At 49.3% G+C, this 23035-nt stretch overlaps 6 protein-coding genes across 6 annotated transcripts; 4 read left to right on the forward strand and 2 right to left on the reverse strand.

Moving 5' to 3' along the window:
* Positions 1–12: 12 nt before the first annotated feature.
* Positions 13–2790, reverse strand: BDV38DRAFT_280812 (BRCT domain protein; the record flags this gene model as incomplete). The annotated part of the gene is made up of 7 exons (XM_032059399.1): positions 13–1073; positions 1124–1204; positions 1256–1532; positions 1586–2205; positions 2266–2542; positions 2648–2709; positions 2769–2790. The coding sequence occupies 7 exons, from the start codon at positions 2788–2790 to the stop codon at positions 13–15; spliced, it is 2400 nt and encodes a 799-aa protein (XP_031915964.1).
* Positions 2791–6282: 3492 nt separating this feature from the next.
* On the forward strand, positions 6283–10991 carry BDV38DRAFT_269670 (peptidyl-prolyl cis-trans isomerase; the record flags this gene model as incomplete). Its single annotated transcript, XM_032057008.1, has 5 exons — positions 6283–6397; positions 6454–8220; positions 8283–8497; positions 9200–10377; positions 10478–10991. The coding sequence occupies 5 exons, from the start codon at positions 6283–6285 to the stop codon at positions 10989–10991; spliced, it is 3789 nt and encodes a 1262-aa protein (XP_031915965.1).
* A 762-nt stretch (positions 10992–11753) lies between these two features.
* ptcG (type 2C protein phosphatase PTC1) lies at positions 11754–14576 on the forward strand. The gene is made up of 3 exons (XM_032063317.1): positions 11754–11867; positions 12288–13743; positions 13794–14576. The coding sequence occupies exons 2-3, from the start codon at positions 12481–12483 to the stop codon at positions 14235–14237; spliced, it is 1707 nt and encodes a 568-aa protein (XP_031915966.1). The 5' UTR covers positions 11754–11867; positions 12288–12480; the 3' UTR covers positions 14238–14576.
* A 117-nt stretch (positions 14577–14693) lies between these two features.
* On the reverse strand, positions 14694–16111 carry BDV38DRAFT_41921 (mitochondrial 54S ribosomal protein mL67). The gene is made up of 2 exons (XM_032063318.1): positions 15756–16111; positions 14694–15676 (listed from the first exon to the last, which is right to left on the reverse strand). The coding sequence occupies exons 1-2, from the start codon at positions 16029–16031 to the stop codon at positions 14915–14917; spliced, it is 1038 nt and encodes a 345-aa protein (XP_031915967.1). The 5' UTR covers positions 16032–16111; the 3' UTR covers positions 14694–14914.
* Positions 16112–16305: 194 nt separating this feature from the next.
* On the forward strand, positions 16306–18516 carry BDV38DRAFT_291159 (putative UV radiation resistance protein (UVRAG)). Its single transcript, XM_032061677.1, has 2 exons — positions 16306–16519; positions 16588–18516. Exons 1-2 carry the CDS (start codon positions 16439–16441, stop codon positions 18355–18357), a joined length of 1851 nt encoding a protein of 616 aa, XP_031915968.1. The 5' UTR covers positions 16306–16438; the 3' UTR covers positions 18358–18516.
* Positions 18517–18919: 403 nt separating this feature from the next.
* BDV38DRAFT_241485 (Zn(II)2Cys6 transcription factor domain-containing protein) lies at positions 18920–22664 on the forward strand. The gene is made up of 6 exons (XM_032054023.1): positions 18920–19278; positions 19375–20251; positions 20299–21299; positions 21346–21393; positions 21443–21735; positions 21785–22664. Exons 1-6 carry the CDS (start codon positions 19128–19130, stop codon positions 22523–22525), a joined length of 3111 nt encoding a protein of 1036 aa, XP_031915969.1. The 5' UTR covers positions 18920–19127; the 3' UTR covers positions 22526–22664.
* Positions 22665–23035: the final 371 nt, after the last annotated feature.

A 23035-nucleotide genomic window follows, 5' to 3' on the forward strand; every position in this document is an offset into this window, starting at 1 on the left:
TTCCGACAGGATTTAAAAGGTATTATCCTCCGCAACCTTGCGTGCATTTCTCGTTCTCCGTCCAGACCCCCAACCGACATTTTCGAGTTCCTTAACTTCACCCACAATTAAATCTTGATTAGTAGGCTTCTTTTGGACGAGTTTACCCGCCTGATTGAGAAACTTCTCGCGCATTGCGACAGCATCCGGATCTTCGTAGTTCAATTGCGTCATTGGAGGCGGTGTTTCAGACCCCTCGTCTTCATTAATACGGTCTCCTTCGAGGAAATCGAATCTTCCACTATTAACGAGGGATGGTATCCCGTCTGTGTTGACGCTGTCTATTGCGCTTCCACACCCGTCTTCGTTTAGGGTGTCGATTGAACTAGCGCGAGAGAAGCCTTTATGTTCGGTAGAGCGGACAGACGCATGGGATGGCGCTCTTCCAAGAAGAGGCTTTCTGCGTCTTGAACGGGGGCGGTCGCCGTTCTCTCCTACGTCTGATGCGGATCGCGAATTTGCTGCTCGTGCCTGCTGGAGGAATCCGCTCAGCGTTGTTTCGATTGCTGATAGGGAGGTTGGATCCGTTGCTTGTTCCGAAGCTGTGCGCTTTCTTGGTGATATGTATGTCGTGTGTTGTTGGCTTGGTTCTTTCGTGGGGGATTCTCGTACGGTGGGTTCTTTTTGTGAGATTTCTATCTTCTCCCGTAGGGGTGTTGAATGGCGCGAAGGGACTTTGTCTGTTTCTTTTGATGTTTGTCGAATGAGCTTGTTCGTTTGGGGATGATCTGTGTAGGGCTGAGACTTGGTTGCATTGTTGCCTCTTTTCGGGTCCTGAGACTGTTCCTTCTGATCCGGGCGAGAGCCAGCTCGCTTTTCCGGGTCTCGACTGCTTTGTGAAATTGGCATGCGAATCAGAAATGGCTCGAACGGCTGTTTCTGTGCTTTTTGAATGGTGATCCATAGCCAATCGACGGTAACTGCGGGAACGTTCCATTCATACGTATGCCGTAGCTTTTCTTGATTTGCAGAACCAGTATCATTACACAGTAAAACAGATGCACTTGGCGTCAGGTACTCATTATAGGTTGCCCCTACGATGGTTAGTTCACGAAGGAGACCTAGCAATGTAGTTGGAACTTACCAATCAGGCCTACGAGTTTCGATAGATGTAGAAGATCTATACGAGAGACTCCTGTAGAGCAGATTTTCATACCGTCGAACCCTAGCCTAGTTAGTCGGCACATTCATACGTGAACAGAAAAGAGGGATTTACCAGGGATAGGGAATCGAGGAATTGGGGTGTTTGCTATGTGTGATTCTGGGGGCACCAGAGCCTTGGCATCAAGACATCTTTCTAACCACATATCGGTTACAACTTCACATTCGAATGCTAGATCATCTGTGGAGGGAACCTGGGCTCGGGGCATTTTGTAGGGGACAATCGTGTAGAGACCATGGCCTCTCTTAGGAATGTCCGGCCGCGAGAATTCGCTCAATGAGCCGACCAACTGGGCTCCATTGAACGAAAGGTGTTGGCGGAGGACATTCGTCTGTAACTTGATCAGATGCTATATCAAAAAAACTATTGCGCACTCAAACAAACCTGTTTTGAAGAGAATCCATGGATGAAGAAATAACAACCGTCCAAAAAGCCATCACGGTGGCTGGTCGCTTCAGAGGATTGTTGGCGAGGCTTTGGGATCTTCTCATTGCCTTGCTCATGGGCTTCCGCAAAAGTAGTTTCACTAGCGAACGACTTGGCCTCTTGGACCATAGATGCGCGTTTGGCGAGCAACTGGCTGTCGTCTTTTTGTTGACTTCCTCTGGACCCTGTGCCTACGATATCACCCCAGATTCCTTCGTTCTGGTCTACCAATTTGGCACTTGCAACGCGGCGCAGCTTTCTAGGGCGAGGATTCGACGAACTCTCGTTACCCGGATCTTTCTGCCGAGCAGTGGGCTGTGCACGATTCCAGGCCCCCGCACCCTGCTGCTCTTCCGGCACAAGCGGGTGATACAATGTCTCCTCCAGGACCATTCCTCGCTCTATACTGTCGGTGAACCATTTCACGGTAATGACCTTTATGTTCCATTGTGTCGCAAACTTGTACTTCTGGCTCTCCGTATCTCGTGCGACAAGATGGGTGACTTGTTTCGTAAGATCTTTTCTAAATTCGGCTCCATGTAAAACGGTCGTGTCTTGGATATAGTTTCGGAATGCCACTGAAACAGCAAAAACCTTAGTATGTGTCGGTACGGCGTAGAATGTCCATTCCCACTTACTATCCTCGAATCCTGTTATACATATACACAATCCAGCGAATGTCGGGAATTTATATTGTTCTTCCAAACCTCGGACGTCTGTATCCTCTCCCTGCATCCATGATTGGCGGACCGCTTCTACCCACTCAGGCTTAAGGACAGTCACATCTGCTCGTTCTCGTGCGACAAATTTGTATTTCGCGGTATTGATCTCGCCGACAATCAAATGGGTAACATCGGAGGTTAGGTCAAGTTTGAGAGTCGCCCCCATCTGGCGTGCGATTGTAGCCAACTCCGTCTAGTTTCGAAATGCTTTGTCAGTTGTCGCGACCAATCACTTGAAATGATATTGGGAGAAAAGCAAGAGCTTTAAAGATCTTCGAGAAAATAACATTTCACTGACCCGTTGTTCTGGTAAAATGGACGTGAAGCACAGGACCACCCCCGCAAGAGGATGCTCCTTGTCTGCCATCTCATTAGTATAATGCTATGCCGTCATAATATAAAATGTAAACTTTACTTACTTGAGGCACCTTTCTCTGCCATGCTTCATGATTGGCAGCGCATAAAAACAGCCTTGATCGCTCATGGATTGATTTGATACTTCCGATGCCGCATTGGCGCGTTTCCGTGATGCGCTATCACGTGATCGTAACACTTTAGAGAAGACACCGAACACGCAAATGTAAGAAGTATTAAGTTGGGCTCTTTAAGCTAGGAGATTCTCTCGCTAGTGATTCAAGTTATAGCAAATATCCTTTGTTTCTCTGATCCTCGTTTCCGGCAAGTTGAAATCACAGTGAGGTAATGAACTTGCCCTGTGTGATAGCCCTTATCGGGATCACGTGTGATATGGAGCGCGTCTCCTTCTAGAACACGGGTCGCGAAAGTCCCCAATCAATAAGATTGGCTTTATAAGATGATGTGCCACTGAATCATATTTCTCCAGTTTGCGTGCTTTGTGTATGTCTAAAGGAAGGCACCTGGTTTTAGTTCGTCAAACATTTTCACATGATCTGAAATTGACATTGCAAGTTGCATGCAGATACTCGACTGCCCGACAAGCGCCGGAAGGGACCGTAATGTTCAAGAAAGCTGTACAAGACCATTCAGGAGGATCAGCTAAACCCCTTCAGTCTAGCCTTCTTCGCAGCAATGGGATGCAACCACCGAAACTGCCGCCGCAGTCAGTAGGAGTCAAACGGAAAATCGAAATGGCCAATGCCGGCGGATCTGCCCTAGGGTCTTTGCACAGCGCCGTATACTTCGATGAGAATGATTTCGATGATGATCTTGACTTGGATAGCGAGGAGCCAGAACCGTTTATACCACCGCCAAAAATCGTAAGGCTGAACAATGACAAACAAATACCATTTCACGATGCAAATCCAACGACCTTAGCGACGCATACGAACAAACCGGCTCAAGTGTCAACACCTGCGATAAAGAATGACGATTTGGAGATAAAGTACCCTGAGCTTCCTCCAATTCCTGATGATGATCCGGTACCATCCAGCAGCATACCAGTTCCTTGGTCCTCCTCACCACCCTCTCACTTTCAGAAGCCTACCAGTTCGCGAACTCTGCCGTGGCTTAAAAAAGAGGAGCCGGCGCCGGCGCCGGCGCCAGCGCCAGCAGTACAGTACAAGAAGCCAGAAACGCCTGCGCGTTCAAAATCTACTGCCATATGGAACAAATCGGCAAGCGCAATCAAGGAGGAACAAAAGGAACTACGCCGACAGTATAAGAGTCAGAAGTCCGATTCTGTGCAACATCGCCCACGTGCTAAGATCGCGTCTTTATTCCTCAGTGACGAACAAAAGCACGTACTTAATGCTGTTGTTGAACAAGGGAAGAGTATATTCTTCACCGGTTCCGCCGGAACTGGAAAATCAGTTCTCATGAGAGAAATCATAAAGAAACTTCGCGACAAGTACCGGAGAGAGCCTGACAGAGTGGCAGTGACTGCCTCAACAGGTCTTGCTGCTTGTAACATCGAGGGTGTTACCCTTCATAGCTTCGCAGGGATAGGTTTAGGTAAAGAGCCTGTTCCTGAGCTTGTTAAGAAGGTCACAATCTGCACCAACCCCTATTGGAAGGTACTTATATTGACACATCACAGGTCAAGAGAAACCCCAAGGGCAAGAACCGTTGGCTACGTACAAAAGTTCTGATTATTGATGAAGTATCTATGGTTGATGGAGACCTCTTCGATAAGCTCGAGGAACTTGCTCGACGGATTCGAAACAATGGACGTCCTTTCGGCGGTATTCAGCTTGTCGTCACTGGAGACTTCTTCCAATTGCCTCCGGTCCCTGATGGCAGTAATCGAGAGGCGAAGTTTGCGTTCTCCGCTGCTACCTGGAACACCTCTATACAGCACACAATCCTCTTGACCACCGTTTTCCGTCAAGCAGATCCTGAGTTTGCCAACATGCTCAATGAAATGAGACTTGGAAAGCTCAGTCCGCGGACGATCGATACCTTTAAGCAACTATCACGGCCACTTGACTTTCATGATTCTCTTGAAGCTACGGAGCTGTAAGGTCACGCCATTAAAAGACTATGCGGGCACTAACATAGAATCACCTAGGTTTCCAACACGCCAAGAGGTAGAGTATGCAAACGGTGCAAGGATGCAAAGACTGTCCGGCGAAGTGATGACTTTCAATGCGGCAGATTCAGGCACAATTCAAGACGTACAGTATCGTGAGAAACTATTGGCCAACTGCATGGCTCCACAAGTGATACACCTGAAAAAAGGAGCGCAAGTCATGCTCATTAAAAACATGGAAGACACACTCGTCAATGGGTCAATTGGACGAGTGGTCGCATTCATGGATGAGGCAACATTCGATTTCTACCGCGAGAATGAAAGCGACTTCGCTGGTGACCAGGGAGCCCAAAGTGATGAAGAGATGATGAATCGCTCCCGCAAGAAGCTTAAGTCTCTTGCTCACAAAGAAGGAGGGGTTGTGGTGAGCAAGAAATGGCCTCTTGTTTGTTTTGTGCAGCCGGATGGAACCGAAAGACACCTGCTTTGCCAACCAGAAACATGGAAGATCGAGCTTCCCAACGGAGAGGTTCAGGCTCAGCGTGCACAGGTCCCATTGATTCTTGCCTGGGCCCTGTCTATTCACAAGGCTCAGGGTCAGACATTACAGCGGGTTAAAGTCGATCTTGGACGAGTTTTCGAAAAAGGTCAGGCATACGTTGCTCTAAGTCGTGCAACGTCCAAGGAAGGCCTCCAAGTCACACGGTTCGATGCGCGAAAGGTCATGGTGCATCCCAAAGTCACCGAGTTTTACTCTAAACTCACCAGCATCACTGACGTACTCAAGCCGAAAGGCGGGCCACGGACTATTCCTGGCCATTACCCTGAAGACGACTTTGAAGATGATTATCTAGACTATCTATAAGGGTAAGAGCTTTCACTCACCGTGGGGCATACACACAATACTTCTATTATTACGTTCTTCATCTCTACCTTACATTCAGATATTGCTAAGAAGCTCCTATACTTTACGGATATGCATGTAAAATGATACCATTGTGGGTTTAAGTTTGATTGGTGTTGATATCATGTGAGAGATGGAAGTCACATATACTAGCGCATGCACAATGACAGTTAAATTGAGACAAATCACATTTCTCACTAACCCTCCCTAGTTAGCACTGTAAATCCTATTGAAGTGCTATCCAAAGTAACCAACATAAGATAAAAGCATCAAATTCAATTGGAGGATCAAAAGTTACCGACAAGAGGGCCTCGCCTCGTGGTAAGATTTGAAATGTACCGAACTAAAGTAGGAACCTTGTAAGCCCACCCCACTTGGGCGCTCCTGCTTATCGATAAGATATTTAGTACCGCACGTGACGTCGGATAAAGCTGTAGCAACGAGCTGACAATCCACTTTTGAGACACTGTACTACAGGACCAAGATTTGTTCTACTTTTCCCTGCTCCCTTTCGCCAGTCTTTGGCATGCTTGTCAGATAGGCGATAGTAGGGTGATTTTATACTGAGTGACTGTTCACCATGGCTTCCGAATTCATTGGATACAACGTTCTTGTGACGCTCAGAACGCCGCCTAATGCAACTGTCCAAGGAGTCGTGGCCAATGTCATAGGTCAACGTCTGATGCTGCGAGATGGTAGGTGAAGAGGATTCTATGGCATTTTATGTATCGCTCTAATATGCAGCTGCTAGTCGCACTCTCATGGAGCCCCCAGAAATTTCCCACGTATTTCCTTGAAGCTGCCGACATTGCCGACCTCTCTCTTGGACCGAGCCCCAATGCGCCCTCGCACAATCAGCAGGCAAGCAGAGAGAACCATAACATAGCCCATGCGCCCCCTACGATACCGGTACAACAACCATTTGTTGACCCGGCCATCCTAAGCTTCAGCAAACCATCTGCTGAGCAATTTGGCCAGGGCGCAAGAACAGGAGGGCCACAGCTTCAACCCGCTCCGATCGACCGATTGAGCTCTCCAGCTTCTCAGAATATCCACCCCCCGCATCAGGCCCATCGTGATGAGTCTGCTGTCCTTACGGAACCATTCAGCAACTTGGAACTGAACGTAGATGGCAGAGCAAAGGAGCCTCGCAATGCGCCGCAGGAAAACGAGTTGCACGGGTCTGTTCCTGCAGGCAAGGACGATTTTACGACTGCACCACGCGCTGCCGCCCAGGTCAACCCAAAGGGTGGTCGTCGCGTTGGTCAGAACAAGTCTCAGCGTGCAGGGTTAACGCCTGTTAATGAGCACGATGGTGCGGCGAATACGAACCCGAAGACCCGAGGGTGGCGTCAGACTGCCTTTGTAGAGCCTGCCAGCCCACAAAAATACAGAGAAAGAGAGCCTAACTCACGACGTCGGAAGAAGAAGAACCGCGGTTCTTATGCGGAGGATCCCAGTGGTTGGGCAACAGAAGATGCCACCGACATTCAAGAACTGGGTGACTTCGATTTTCAAAGTAATCTCTCCAAATTCGACAAAAGAAGGGTCTTTGAAGAGATTAGAAATGACGACACCACGGCAGATGAAGCACGATTGGTCAGTTTTAACAGAAGGGTCCCCAAGCTGGGCACGAACGGTGGGAAGAATCTGCATTGGACTGAGAATGTGCTCGATAGTCCTCCGGGAAGTGAAACTGGAGATACTGATCAGGAGCCAAGTGACGCGAAACTGAGCAGCGGAAACTACTCAGGACGCGAGCTCTCAAGAGGGTCAGCACGAGCCCAGAGCCGGAAGGGAAGTGGCATTCTGGGACAACCTCTGGTTCCTCCCCAGATCAACACTGTTGGGCGTGGCCAACTCAGCGCTTCTCGTACTACCAGTCCTCGCCCTGGAAGTAAGGCTTCAGTCTCGGCATCGCCAATTAGCGGACCCGGTGTTCCTGGAGCTTCCTTGCGCCTCACTACCACGAATAGAAGTTGTCCGACTGTGAGCCCGCTACAAGCCCTCGAAGTCGAGCAAATTGCGGTCGCTGAACTTGGCCTGACTGAAGATATGATCACGGAAAATGCTGGGAGAAGCATTGCGGAAGCTGCCGTTGGCCTTTTGTCTAGCGATGCCGCTGCGCCTACCATGCTTGTGTTGACCGGCAACCATCGTACTGGCGCAAGGGCCGTATCTGCTGCTCGCCACCTTCGTAATAGAGGACACCGTGTAACTGTCTGCATGCTTGGTATCGAACACGAAAATGAGTTACTCGAGAGCTGCCGCAAGCAGATTGATGTTTTCAAGAAGATCGGTGGACGTGTGCACAGATGGGAGGATTTATCAACACGGCTTTCGACCTCTGAGTTTAGTCCTGATCTAGTCCTAGATGCTCTATTCGGTATTCACATAGCCTTTGATGACCTCCGCACCGACGATCAAGCTGTGGCTTTTGAGATGATCGCCTGGGCCAACCGAAGCAACCTCGAAGTTCTGTCCGTTGACGTCCCTTCAGGCTTTTCAGCTTCGAGTGGTAAGTCTCTCCTACATCCATATGCACCTTATAGTACCGTAACTAACACAAGCCAACTACAGGTGAGGTGACTGTAATGGAGGGAGGCCGGGTGTGCGTCAGTTCCAAATCAGTAGTCTGTCTCGGAGCGCCCAAGACTGGAATTATAAATGCACTGCTTGCCGGGGAGGGCCTTACTTGGAGCCTTTCCGTAGCAGACATTGGGATTCCTCAGATCGTGTGGAGGAAGTATGGGACACGTCGCCGGCACGGAATTGACTTCGGCAATCGCTGGGTTGTGCCTCTACGCTACCAGCCATCCTCTGCTTGAAATTGCTCATGTGCGGTAGCCCTTGCCCTTTGCGTGACGACTGAACAGCTTAACTTATGGCGTTATACGGGTTTTACAAAAAAATAATAATAGCGGGTTTGATTCAGGGTATACCCCTTTCTGCAATGTCAATGATATGCATCATGCTAGTTATATCCGGTTGGCCGTACTTCGGCGAAATGAACTTCAAAACGAGTGGATTATACCAAAATGTAGTTGTTGTAAGGCTAATTCACTACCTAGCAAATGAAGGAGAAATTCATGGTTTTCTAACCAACTATCTAGCACCTAATAGATGCCTATGTCAACCTGTATGTTAAATGAACCCTGTCCATCAGATGGATTAATTACGGTCTAGCCTGATTCGGTTAGTTTCGCATCTAGGCCGAGAGCAATACATCATCTCTTGCGGCGCGGTCAGCGGTCGGCGGTCGCATTTGCGAAGATTCGGTCAGAATATCAACATAAAATTTCGTCGCCGAGATGGGGAAAGGTTAGTTTAGTGAATCAATGTTCTGAGCTACTTGATAAATATCATTTTAATGCTAACAGACCCTTTGCCTGGTAGGAACGGATAAGCTTTATGTATGATACACCTCATCGAAGATTTGTTATTCGCGATCTATTAGACTCCGTCGTCTTGGTTACTGATCGCAAAGTTCCAAACAGATTACACATTCGGAGTGGGCATCAGGGGATGCGTACTCTGCGAGTGCCGGAGCAGGAGGAGGAAGAGGAGGGGACAACGCACCCTTCAAACGTCTTCCTTTCAATTTCTGCTCTCTCTCACTGCAGCCATTCACGCATCCGGTTTGCACGCCTTCAGGGACAATTTTCGACCTCACCAATATCCTCCCTTGGATCAAGAAACATGGGAAGAATCCGGTAGACGGTACGCCGCTGAAAAACTCCGACCTCATTAAGCTCAACATCGCGAAGAACGAGTCGGGCGATTACGTTGACCCAGTCACCTATAAAGTCTTAACCGATAACACGCATATTGTCGCTTTGCGCAATACCGGAAATGTCTTCGCTTGGGATACTGTTGAGCGGTTGAATATCAAGGGAAAGCTGTGGCGCGACCTCGTTACGGATGAGGAATTCGGACGCAAGGACATAATTACACTACAGGATCCACAGAATATCGAGTCGCGGAACCTCAGCTCCTTTAATTATTTGAAGGAAGGCGAAACTGTTCCTGGACAGAATGAGGAAGAGTCCAATGTTAATGCCAGCGCATTGGGAAGTTCGGCGAAGATCCTAAAGGCAAAGGAGGCTGTGGCTAAAGCCCGTTCGGAGAGAGCGCAACGAGCTGGCGCTACTGCTGTCGCCAAAAAGGGTGATGGTAGTGCAACTACAAGTACTCAATCCAAAACGACCTCGTTCCAATCTGGGAAACCTACACCATACAATGCAGCCAAGCATACTACTGGTCTGGCTGCGGCATCCTTCACAAGTACCGGTCTAACTCCACATACCTCTGCTGAGCTCGCACTCCTTTCCGACGAAGAATACATGTTAAAGCGAGGTCGTGTAAAGCAAAAGGGTTATGCTCGAATCTCAACCACATCCGGTGATATTAACCTGGAGCTACAGACGGAGTACGCACCAAAGGCCGTGTGGAACTTTATCAAATTGGCTAAGAAAGGATATTATAAGGATGTCACTTTCCATCGCAATATCAAGGGCTTTATGGTCCAGGGCGGAGATCCCTCGGGTACTGGTCGGGGTGGTGAAAGTATCTGGGGTAAATACTTCAATGATGAATTTGAGGGACCTCTGAAACATGATTCTAGAGGGACTCTCAGCATGGCCAATAAAGGCAAGAACACGAATAGCAGCCAATTGTAAGTGTTCCTACCTTGCTCATTGTTTGCCTTCCTTTTTGACCCCCACACTACGCCGGGAGTTTACTCAAGACGGCTGGTGCTAACTTTGCTCTATTAGCTTCATTGCGTACCGTGCTCTCCCACACCTGAACAACAAGCATACTGTTTTCGGTCATGTAATCGACGATCCGACTCCTTCATCTACCACCCTAAACAACCTGGAAACGCACCCGGTCAATGCGTCAACTAATAGACCTACTCCAGACATTCGCATCACAGATGTCACAATATTCGTGGACCCGTTTGAGGAGTTTCTGAATCAGAAAAAGGCGGAAGAGGCGTCGGGGAAGAATAAAACAGCCGATCCAAAAGAAGAAGCTCGGGAAACTCAGCAGGAGGATGACGACCAAGTTACTTGGACAGGAAAGAGAGTACGTGGCCCAGGCTCTACAGGAGCTGGCGGTGATGCTGGGAGCGGAGTGGGAAAGTATTTGAAGGCTGCGCTGGCTAGTCAGGCCGCTCAAGAAGAGGATGAAATCGTGGAGTTTGTAGACGAGGAGCCCGAGCCCGAGCCGATGCGGAAGAAGTTCAAAAGCAGGGGAGGGTTTGGGGATTTCAGTTCGTGGGATTGAAAGTCTCCATGTTGATGCTATTCATCTCGTGCTGTACGTCCTCATACCCTAGAATCATGATAGGTCTATATAGCACGGTCCCCGGGGTTTGTCCCAGAAGATTCCTATATGAATGAATGTATGAATAGGTTCCAGGATACTTAGATCATTCGAATTTTGCCCTCAATACGGTAAGAGTTCTTGTGCATAGGGCTTATAGATTCTGCGGTTTGGTCAATGTTTCTATAATTTGTGGGCTTCTAAAAGTCCTTCGCCGTTTAGGCGACATGATAAGTCCGTCGGTTATATATACTATGTATCTGTGCATAAGCCGGTAGAATCGTACAATATGAGAAAACAAATTTCCAATGCGGGCAATAGACACTAGGCAAATCAAGGCACACTGAGTAGACGAGACACCATACCATACCATATCACATCATATCGTATAAATTCCATAGGATCTCATGATCCCTGACCCCTACCTAGTCCCAGGGGAAGGAAAAAGCAAACGGTTTGCCTCACTACTGTAAGTGATGCTGTTGCTTTGGGGGGATCCACCCGTCCCCCAATTCCGTCCTCAACTAATGAAATAGTCTGGGCGGTCTTCCGCCCTTCCGGCACTGGCGTTCGACCGCCTGCGTGATTAGTTAAAACTCTCCCCCGACCTGGGTTTAGCGCAAAGAACGGGAGTGGGAAGTGACCTGAGTTGCGTTCCCAGCAATGATGAACTAAACTACGAACTACTAACTACTACTATTACTACTAATAATAAATGCCCATCGATCCCACCTCTAACCCACCCGCGCTCGCCGTACTTCAACCCGGAGTACGTCTTCACCACTTTTCTACATCCAGAAAACCTTAGAGCTTTGATTTCATCTGATCGTGTTCCTCGTGAGTGTTACTTAATTCCTACCCAAATATCGCCCAGTGGCTTAGCACACTGTTGTTTCCATGTGTCGCTGCGCAGTGGGGTTGATCATGATGTGCCCCCATGGAACTTGATCCAAGGTGACAAATCAGTTTCAGTCGGATAGACTTGTGATGATCATTTCAAATTCATGCCTATTTCCTACTAGTTACTGTTTTTTTTTTCTCCGCTATGTTCTCTTGTATGTCTGGTAGAGAAGGGCCACTATATGTCATAGACCTGTTTCTTTTCGACCACGCAAACGCCCAGACATTCGTCATCTGATACCACTGCGTTTTAGATATCACCTGAACCTTGGAAATCATTATCCTTCAACCTACTCGAGTTGGAAACAAATTCTAGTACACTCAGTCACTGACACTCTCCTTATTTTTCTTGTTCAGCTCTTTCCCCTCGCTTCCGCCGCAATTCCTACCCTACGTCAGTCAGGCCTTGCCGGATTTCGTCTTCCGCTGCCGCCGCCGCCGCCGCCGCTCTAACTTTGGTCTGGTTTAATACCACATTCTCATACCTACAATCAAGCTGGCAGGGAATAAGCGGAGAAGTTTTTCGAGCCAGGGTGGGTTGCTGAACAGAATGTTCAGTGGCTCTTCGAGCCCACCCAAAGACAAATCAAATTCAGTTCCACACTCCGGTGCTGTCGATACACAATCTTTGAGTGTACATCCCGAGGAAGGCGGTGTAACCCATACCAGCAAATCTCTGCCGTCCGGTGGTTTCTTTACGAGAAGGACTAGCGAAGACCAGGGCCCTGCCGGGGAGAAGAAGCGCCGGAGTAGCACAGTCACGAAAGCGGCGACGTTTTTCACCAACGCTAAGAATTCGCTGAGTTTGAGTAGTAGTCCTCGCGAATCTTCATCGTTCAATTACACGGTTCGATCTCCGCAAACGTTGCAGTCACTTGGGAGCATGGACCCGGCATTGAGTGTCCCACAAGGGTCATTGAACAATTCGGCTGGCGATTCGCTACCCACTCCTCGCTCATCGTTCAAAGTTGGTGTCACAGAAGACCGGAATCGAAAATGTCGCCGGACTATGGAAGATACCCATGCATATCTCTACAACTTTTTGGGGACCCCCGCACCATTAGCCCGGGCTGATGGCGAGAACCAGCTTGGTTCTTCCCTCACACCTGTAGAAGCGTCCAGCGTTGTTGAAACCGACAATGGGTATTTCGCCATTTTCGATGGACATGCCGGCACATTCGCTGCTGAATGGTGTGGGAAGAAATTACATCTGATTTTAGAGGATATAATGAAGAAGAATCCCAATACGCCCGTTCCGGAACTTCTCGACCAAACATTCACTAGTGTTGATCAGCAGTTAGAGAAGTTACCTGTGAAGAACAGTGGGTGTACTGCTGTCATTGCCCTTCTACGATGGGAAGACCGGATCCCCAGTTCGCATTCGGCAACTGGCTCTTCGGCACTTGCTCCCGCAGCAGCCGCAGCCGCAAAGGGCGATTCCACTTCAGAAGCCGATGACACACCCACTCAAGCAACCAGTACTGGCCCGTCCATTCTGCCCAAATTGCAAGAGAAAGCTATACGGCAACGTGTCTTGTACACGGCCAATGTGGGTGATGCTCGTATTATTTTATGTCGCAATGGCAAGGCGCTCCGGTTGTCCTACGATCACAAAGGTAGCGACGAAAATGAAGGAAAGAGGATAGCCAATGCCGGGGGTTTGATACTTAACAACAGAGTAAACGGTGTTCTCGCAGTGACCAGAGCCCTGGGTGATGCCTATCTCAAGGATCTCGTCACCGGGCACCCGTATACCACGGAGACCGTGGTCCAACCGGACTCTGACGAATTTATTATATTGGCCTGTGACGGGGTAAGCGATGGTCTTCGTAATATTCAATGAATGTCACTAATGATAAATAGCTGTGGGATGTCTGCACTGACCAGGAAGCCGTGGATCTTGTTCGAAATGTCCCAGACGCTCAGGAAGCATCTAAGATTCTGGTCGACTATGCTCTTGCACGATTCAGTACAGATAATCTTTCTTGCATGGTCATCCGACTCGATACGGATCGTGTCAAGGAGGTCATCAATAAGACCGCTGAGCCAATTGGTGTGGCTGGCGATCCGTCTATGGATGTCGAGCACGGCGTGAGCGAAGCAGACAAGATTATCGAGGGGGCAAGAAAGAGCATGGCCAATACAGACATTGCAGACGATAGTGAAGCAGCTGAGAAGGTCAAAGATGAAATTTTGCATAAAATGGCTGATGGCGAACCCGGGCCAGAGATGTCAGTGGACGATTCTAATGATGCACCAACCGTCAGCCACTTAAACAAGTCTGATGCAAACAACGGGAATCCCTAAGCATCAGGTAGAAACACCTGCGAGACTGACGTCGTATCCGAAAGAGAGGATAGAAAGCTTTGAGCTACGTCCATATCTCGGTACAGACAATGAATTTGCATCTTTGTTTTTTTGTTACCTTCTCTTTCTGCCCTCGTTTATCTCAACAACCTACTGGCGTCGATCGCAGCCTGGGGACTTGGGACCTCTGGTAGCCCACGGTCACCCGGTATTATCTTCTTCTCCTGCCCCTTGAGACCCAAAATATGTGGGTTTTACTGGTTCTCCTTTTGTTTCTGGTTCTGCACTCTTCTGTTTTCTCATCTACATGTAGAGGTACTCGACCTCTGCTTTTATGCCATTAGTCGAAGAAAGCGGAACTGACCCGGTCATCCGTGTTCTACCTCCTCGGGCAATGACTGCTGCTCCTGTATTGGTACATAACGCTGTAAATCTGAACCCCAAATTTGAAACCAATAGAAGTTAATATGGGTCTTCGTAGATAATCGGAACAACAGCAAATGTCCCACCATGTAGATTATAACTAGGGGGAGAAGTAGTAATAAATTGACAATCTGCTAAACGCCATTGCATCATCTAAAAATACAAATCTGTATATGCGAAGAACGAATACATCTTTCCAAGGTAATATCCACACAAGTTTCCATCAGTATTCAATACACGTCTTCTTATAGCCCTTAGGCCTTCTGCCCCGGCTGCTTCTCCTTAAACGCCTCATCAGCAAGAATTTCCACACCATAGTTGGGCTTCTGTCCTGGCATAACGTGATCACGGGTCAGGTCGAGTTCACCGTGGCGGACACGCTCAGGCCAAGATTCAGCGAGACGAGCATCGTGGACATCAGTCCAGAGAATCTTGACGCCATTGCTTTCCAGTCCGTTCGTGCTTTCAGTCTCCTGGACCTTGTATTCGACCTCGGCTGTGCTCAAGGTCTTTTCCAGCTGAGTCACACGCTCAACTTGCTCGGCGGCCTTAGCAGTCTCCTTCGCACGAGCCTCCCTGCGGCGCCGTCTAGCAGTGCGAGTGAGGTATCCCCTCTTGCCATCAGCGAAACCATTCGCGATCTCCTCTTCCTGGATGGCCAGAACGGCCGACACATCGGCAACACTGGTAGCCTTCTGGTCCATCAAGGCACGAGCGCGGTATTTCTTCTCCATCAGCCAGCCGACCTTGTCTGCATACTTCTCGTCGAACTTCTTGGCTCCCTCGGGGTCTTTGGGTCGCTTCTGATCCAGGAACCTTTCGCTGATGGTGATCATCTCACGAGGAGGGGCGAGTTGGCGCTGCATGGCAAATTCGCGGAGAAGGTGGTAGGCACGGAGACCGACCTTGGGCTCATCGAAATGGACGGAGTAGTAAGGCACCCACATGTCCTTTCGGAGTGTAGCGGGGACGGTCTTTTTGCCGTGGTATACTAGCTGACGGAGGACACTATTTTTCTAAAGGAGATATACACCTTAGCATATGCTTCTGTGAAATTACAGAACGAGCACAAGGATGAAAAGGAGGTAGTCTTACCTCCAGATACCGCGTCAATGAGTAGACAACCTGGTTGGTGCGGATGTTATGATAGACGAAGATGTTCTTCCCGTGCGTAATGGCATTGATGGCCTTTCGTAACCGGACTCCTTCCTTCCACTGGTGTGTCTTGAAAGCATTCGAATTCTGTTCCCGCGCTTTTCCCTGGATCACGGTATGGTTCTCGATTGGCGGGCGACGGACGATATTCCATGTCCCGATTTTGGTCGGGTCCAGGATCTTCTGGAACGGCTTGGTGACGGACTGTGAGGCCATTGCGGCCAGAAACGCACTGCTGCGTCTCTCTTACTGATCGATCTTGAGGTTAATTTGAGTAGAATGTTGTCCCCTCTAGTGCATAGCGATTCGGGGAAAGGAGAGGTGAGGTGTGGTGAAGTTGATGGAGGGTCGGAAGCTGGAAAGAGCGAGCGCGCGGATCAATTTTTCGACGGGGAGACCAAACCCAATAAAACCAAACCAAATGGGCCAAACCCGCTGCAACCTCCGCAGAGCAAATGGATGCTTGTGTTTAAGCTTCCTTCATTCTTAATGAGCCTTCAAGTTTAGCGCACATCTCATCCTTGTTATACTTAATTATTGAACTTTTTTACATTCCACGCTATAGACTTTGGGACTGCACATAGAATGACTGCGCACATCCACTAAACAATCAAACTGCCGCAATGTCGCTGACTATTACCTCGGAAGGCATAGGCCATGATGATGCTGGTAATCGTCGCGAGAGATCTTGGCTGTTCCCATCGGTAATTCCATCCCACAGTAGAATCTCCGCCAATTGGTCTGGAGGTAAGCTGATAGGCTTGTTTTCTAGAATCGCAAGCTTCGCCATCTACAAGGCATCTCAATCCGTAATCTTGTTGTCGAGCCCCCGAGCAGGACTCGGGGGAAAACTATTGATGACGAAGACATCCCCAACTCGTTCCAATCGCCGTCGAAGATTCTTGCACAGGATGCGAGTCGCCCCCTGAACCACTCTCGCTCGTTCACAAATCTAAAATCTGTCAATGCAGCCGGCGATAAGTGTATTAGTCGGGAGCCACCTCCCCAGCGACAGCCACAAAGGCGAAACACTTTACCTTGGAGCGATCCCAATCCGCGCACAAGACAAGTAAAACTGGAGGACATTACGAGGAGTCGAATGGCAGATACCTGGTTCTCCATGCATTGCGATAAGATCGAAGAGCCGGTGTATGTAAGCGAGGTCGTGAAGGATGCAACGAACCCCAGCTTCCAGTCCTTCGACCTGAACATGCGCGGGCCCTTGGTCTCGCGATCGGATAACCTTACTCTCAAGCTATGGGCGAAGACTGCTGCTATGGAAGAGTATATGCTGTTGGTGGAACTGCAGTTACATCTACAGTCCCTACAGTATTTGGGAAAGTCGTTGGATAGCTTCCACCAACCGCTACCGTCGAACTCTGTTCTTTTCCATTTTGCGGACGGTGTCTATGGGAATCTGACTGACCTTCCGCCGGTTTGGGTACCTTTGCCTGCGAAAGCATCCAAAGCTTCTGATAGGAATGCGCTGCCGACTTCGTCCTACGACGCGCTCATGCGGCTAGCAAACCTAGATGAGTGCATTCAAGATGCACTAATCACTAGGGACAAGTTGGAGGCTCAGATAAGTTCCATTCTAGACAGGAACCAGAAAGCTTTTGCCGTGACTAGCGAGGCTTCACGAGCTCGGGATAAAGTGGCCCTGACGAAACAGGCAGTTGTGTCTGAGAGGAAACAACTTCGCTTGGCTAGCAAACGTAAGGAAGAACTGATCGCTAGTTTACGCGCGAGGAGGGAGGCTATGGCGCGTGGGCGCCAGACACAAGAAAGAGCTCGTAGTCATCTTCCCGATGCGCAGGAGAAGCTGCGCTCCAGCACTAAACTATTGGAAAAGGAGACAGAAGACTCCAAAGGCCAAATCCGGCGCATCTCAGAGGATCTGCTAGCCATCTATCCCATTGAGCCGATCCCCGACAAACCGCTCGCGTTTACCATCGCGGGCATTGCCCTGCCGAACTCGAACTTCACCGATATTCATCGGGACGCTGTTGCAGCCGCCCTGGGGTATACTGCACATTTGGTTTATCTCCTGTCTTTCTATCTATCCGTATCCATGCCTTATCCGATAAATCCGTATCTCTCCAACTCGCAGATCCAGGACCCAGTGTCAATCTCACTCCCGCAACGGACGTACCCACTGTACCCGGTCAACGTCCATTACCGGTTCGAATATGGGGTGTTTCTGCTAAATAAAAACATCGAATTCCTCCTGAATAAGCAGGGCATACGAGTGCTTGACATCCGACATACGCTCCCCAACTTGAAGTATCTGCTGTACGTGCTGACTGCAGGGACAGCAGAAATCCCCGCACGGAAGGCTGGGGGGATTCGAGGCCTGCTACCGGGCCGGTTGACCCCCAGTATGTCAAGACGCGGGAGCGAAGACAGCGTTGCATACAGCGAATCCAACTTACCCCGGAAAATGATGAGTTCGTTGGCGAAATCCAATGGGGATGTCGCGCTTGACAAGGGGAAGAAGCGTATCCCTGTCTTGAACACGACGTCTGCTTCTCAGGTGGCCTAAACCCGGCCCAGTCCCTCGTGGTGGTTTAGATCTGCTTAAAGGGGGCTGGCTTATCTTGCTGACCCGTGGGCGTCTCCGCCGTGATCATTTCTTCTCTTTCCTTTTTCTTCAACTTGTCTAACCATGATCTGGGTGGAATATATTTTGCATATGTAAGCATTTGTGACGGGGTGATTGATATCCATGTTTGAGCATTTCCATCGATCTGTACGATTAAGTATGATGATATTTTTTTCTTGTATTTTCAACTAGACATACAATGGGATTGCACTGGAACGAACCAAGAAAAATAAAATAAAATGACGACTGGCGGGAATGGGAACCGACCGGGAAGAAGAACCATTAGTGTTGAGTCTAAAGGGGATTCTGATTACTATTGATAACAGATATCACTGTTCAGGAAATTCATTGCAAATATAATTAAATTTGACGTTCGGCTACCCCGCATTTCCTTCCCCATTTATCGACTTTCCGTGGTTACTGTGATTTCTTCCAAAATCCATTCCCAATTGCAAACTTGTCGGTCTGACTGACTCTTGTGATGGTTTGAAGAGAGGACCACCCGTTCTTCGTTGTGCGAATACAGAGGGAAATCCAATTCCTGCCCATGGGAAAGAAAGAAGGCGAGCCCTCGTGCCTGATAAATACCCGCTAACCCCACCGCTTTCTCACGGAGCGCTCGCTTTGCATCGGCTTTCTCCAACCCCCAACTTGACCATAATCCACTTTGTGCGCCGGCAAAGGGCGGCACTACTGGAGGTTTGGAGAACATGATGGCAGCAAGCAATACACAACCTGACAGCGGTCTCTATACCCAAAACAGCCAGCATCAGAAGTCCCCGTCACCCCAGGCCCAGCATCGCCGCGGGTATCAGGCATGCGACCCTTGTCGGAAACGCAAGGTGAAGTGTGATCTTGGCAGTAAGCGCTGTCCTCCCTCACATCGCCATCATACGATGCCCCTCCCCCCCTAGTCCCTTAATTCGGTAGAGTTATGACCGCTGACAGGCGTCGTAGGTGTCGACAATCCCCGTCCTCCACCCTGTGTACGATGTCGTCGCGAAAGCAAGCGTTGCGAGTTCTCCGCCACCCGGCGCAAGCGCAAACCCTCGGAAGTCGAGGAGACTGTAGATGGCGTACTCCGACGCGATAAGAGAATGATGATCGGGGAGCCCGCATCCAATGGCTCTCCCAGTGATGGATCGTCGTCCTACGCGCAGCCTGAGCCGGCGTCGTTCGAGAGCAGTAGTGCCATTCCGCAGCAGAAGTGGTCGTCCGAGCGATCGCCCACGGCCACCACTCAGGTACCCCAGCCGACGACCACTACCACTACCACCAGCCATCGGTTCACGCCAAACACCCCTTCATCTACGACACACTTCCCCGATGCACGAAATACCCGACTGGTGTATCCCTTGGGGGACCGAACAACTAGTTTTGGTCTTGATGGTGGGCAAACCATGATGAATCGTACCGCGGTCGAGCTGCTGTCACCTGCAATCAGTAACAGCCATGATGCGTTACACCTGTTGTCCGAGGCTGCAGGACGGACGGAAGATCTTAATCGTCAAAGCCTTGAAAATCGTTATGCAGCCCGGCAGTCTGTCTCGTCTTTCAACTCACCCATATCCCCTCTTACCCAGGCTGGCACACCCCGAAGCGCAGGAGGCTCGTTCTCGAGACCGGCCAGATCTGGAATGCAGATGAATAACTATTTCCCAACGACTGGATCGGGCTCGGTAGATCATCAAGCCTCTGATGGCCGTGGCCAGTCAGGTCCTTCGGAAGGCCTCCAGGACCCAGGCTTTGCGGATGCTGTTAAAGCCTGGTCACGATTGCGTTTCGTTCGTGCTGGCTGGCTTTCAGTTGAGGAAGCCATGGCTTATGTTGCATAGTATGTCACTTCCTTTCTTTCGAGGTATAACCCACTGACTTGAGTAGTTACTACAAACATCTTGCTCATTTGAGCCCTATCGTCATTCCTGATTTCTCTCATTTTTCTACACATCGTACTTTACTCACTGACGAGCCTGTGCTAGCCGTTACGATTCTTACAACAGCATCACGGCATATGAAACCCAAGGGAGACGGAGCATATACCCGTTCCTTTTACATCCATGACCGGCTCTGGTCGTATCTACGTGGAATGATTGAACGTCTCTTTTGGGGTCAAGAAAAGTTCGGTGGGGATAGTATGGGAATCAGCAAACCACGCTCGTTCGACCTAGCACCCACATCGGCGAAAGTGAATCTCAAGGGCAACCTGCGATCGCTGGGAACCATCGAAGCTCTATTGGTTCTAACAGACTGGCACCCACGGAATTTACATTTCCCCCCGGGTGACGACGAGAACACACTACTGGACTTGGATGCCCAAGGTCAAACACGGCTCGAAAAGGATTCAGAAATGGACCCCGACAATATCCTGAATCGTAACCCAAATGCCTCAGCAGAAGGCCGACTTGCTTTTCAGAAGTGGCTGGAACCTGCTTGGCGGTCCGATCGAATGTCTTGGATGTTACTTAGCACAGCACAAGCCTTAGCCTTCGAGCTGGGAGTGTTCGATCAAAAGAACGACGCGAAGGCGGCGAGCGAATATCCAGCTGAGCATACACGGAAGCGGCGGCTTCGTCGCCTCATCCTTGTGTACAACACGCAGAGCAGTGGCCGCATCGGTATCCCGTCAATGCTTCCTCTCCCTCAATATGCCAATGACATCCAGCCGACGAATGTAGCCAACGTCAAAGGCGGTGATGCGAACATTGACAAAATGCACGATTGTTGGATCGGAATTACGAAGATTATGTATCAGAGTAATCAACTCCTGTTCGCGTCCAACGAACAAACATCAGAGTTGATCCGCAGTGGTCGATATCGAGATCAAATTGACAGATTCCAGCCATTCTTGCGGGAATGGCGACAGAACATTGACACTCTTGATCGTGAGTTTCTATAATCCGGTTCGTTGATCAACGCTGACAGTCACAGTTGCACCTCCAATGAGGATGCTCTTGATGATTGAGTACGAATATACTCGTAAGCTGCTCTTCTAACCCACACTCTGATGAAGACTAACACCGTCCAGGGCTATATGTCAATTCTCTGGCTCTACAGGCTGTAGTTGATCGGTGGACGACCATGTCGAACGAAGCCGCCCAAAATGCAAGACCAGGGTCTGGGGCGACTTCAGCCAATAGCTGGTTCAACGTGCTCATGGAGTTATACCGTGTCAATGAACAGTATATCCAAGAGGTCGTTGACGCGTCGCGCAGGATTCTGCAGACCGTACTGGAGGAGCTTATTCCTGGGGATCACCTCAAGCACGCACCTGTTAGGACCTACTTCCGAATTCTATCCGGGATGATTTTCATTCTTAAGGTATGTCTTATCGTCTACAGGGTTTATGCTATTCGGACTAACGAAATAGACATTCACTCTTGGTGCAAGAGAAGATGACGTTCGCGTCTCCTTGGACCTCCAAGACCGAACCGTGGAAGCATTACGGACGCATGTGGTAGACGATGTCCACCTAAGTCACGCAATTGCCCGACTACTAGAGCTGCTCACGACCAGCATTCGTACTCGGTTCCTGCGATTCGCACCGATGGATCGGGGCAACGACGGCGAGCATGACCGCGCGTCTGCACCAACCTCCCGACCACAATCACCCCGTCCACGCGAAAACCGCGGCACGGGCAATGGCTGGACGCCAGGGCAAAACTCGACACAGAATATGGGCTATGTCGACAGTAATGGTCACTCGACTGGCACTCCGATGACTTCGGTGCATGACCCACTGGCTGGAATCCCGGCACAGCCGATCAACTCGTCAAATATTAACGTTTCATTTATGCCCCCACCGCCATCCGTGTATCATAACTACTATGACCCGAATGCAACGCCCCCCGCAGGGGACCTGGACGGCTCGAACGTTCCATCGCAGTCGATGCAGGACTCTGGCGGACTGCCGGACTGGTTTGCTCTACCGCTCGATCAATTCTTCAATAGCTCCACCATAGTGGATCAGGGTCTAGGGGGCACAGGACCGATGGTGGGCGAATTCGACATGCTCGAAGTCCTCCTTAATGAACAGTACGACGGACACACCGACAATCTGGAGTCCACCGGCGGCGGCACCATCTCGTCTCAATTCTTGCAATCATCGTAAATCACATGAATCCACGACAGATATCCACCACCACCAGTCACATAGGAATTGCAAATAATGCAATGGATTAAAAGAGACAAAATACCCTAATGTACAAATGAACGTTACGATATTACCAATTCACAATAACAAGTTCAAATATATCTAAAAGATCCATTCCATCCGTAATCACTTTCCCTCAACACGTCCAAAAAAAAAATAAATAAATAAAAGAAAAAGAAAAGAAAACCTTAATCAACCAGCTAAAATACCCCATACATTCATCCACCCAACAACCCCTAATAAACCATCACGAAACAAAGCTCCACAAGCGAAAGACAGACCAAAATGGAAAAAATAAATAAATGAAAAAACAAAGGGTACTACATAGTTCCACAAAAATTTAATCAGGTAATCCGTGTCATACCTGACACGAGTCAAAAAAACCGTTCCGGCACGTTTCACCTTATCTGACAGCTCGGAGATCGGCCGGAGATTTACCGTTACAGTTACGTAGTCAATGTTAATCCA

The sequence above is a fragment of the Aspergillus pseudotamarii genome (assembly GCF_009193445.1).
Source record: "Aspergillus pseudotamarii strain CBS 117625 unplaced genomic scaffold BDV38scaffold_14, whole genome shotgun sequence".
Lineage (NCBI taxonomy): Eukaryota > Fungi > Ascomycota > Eurotiomycetes > Eurotiales > Aspergillaceae > Aspergillus > Aspergillus pseudotamarii.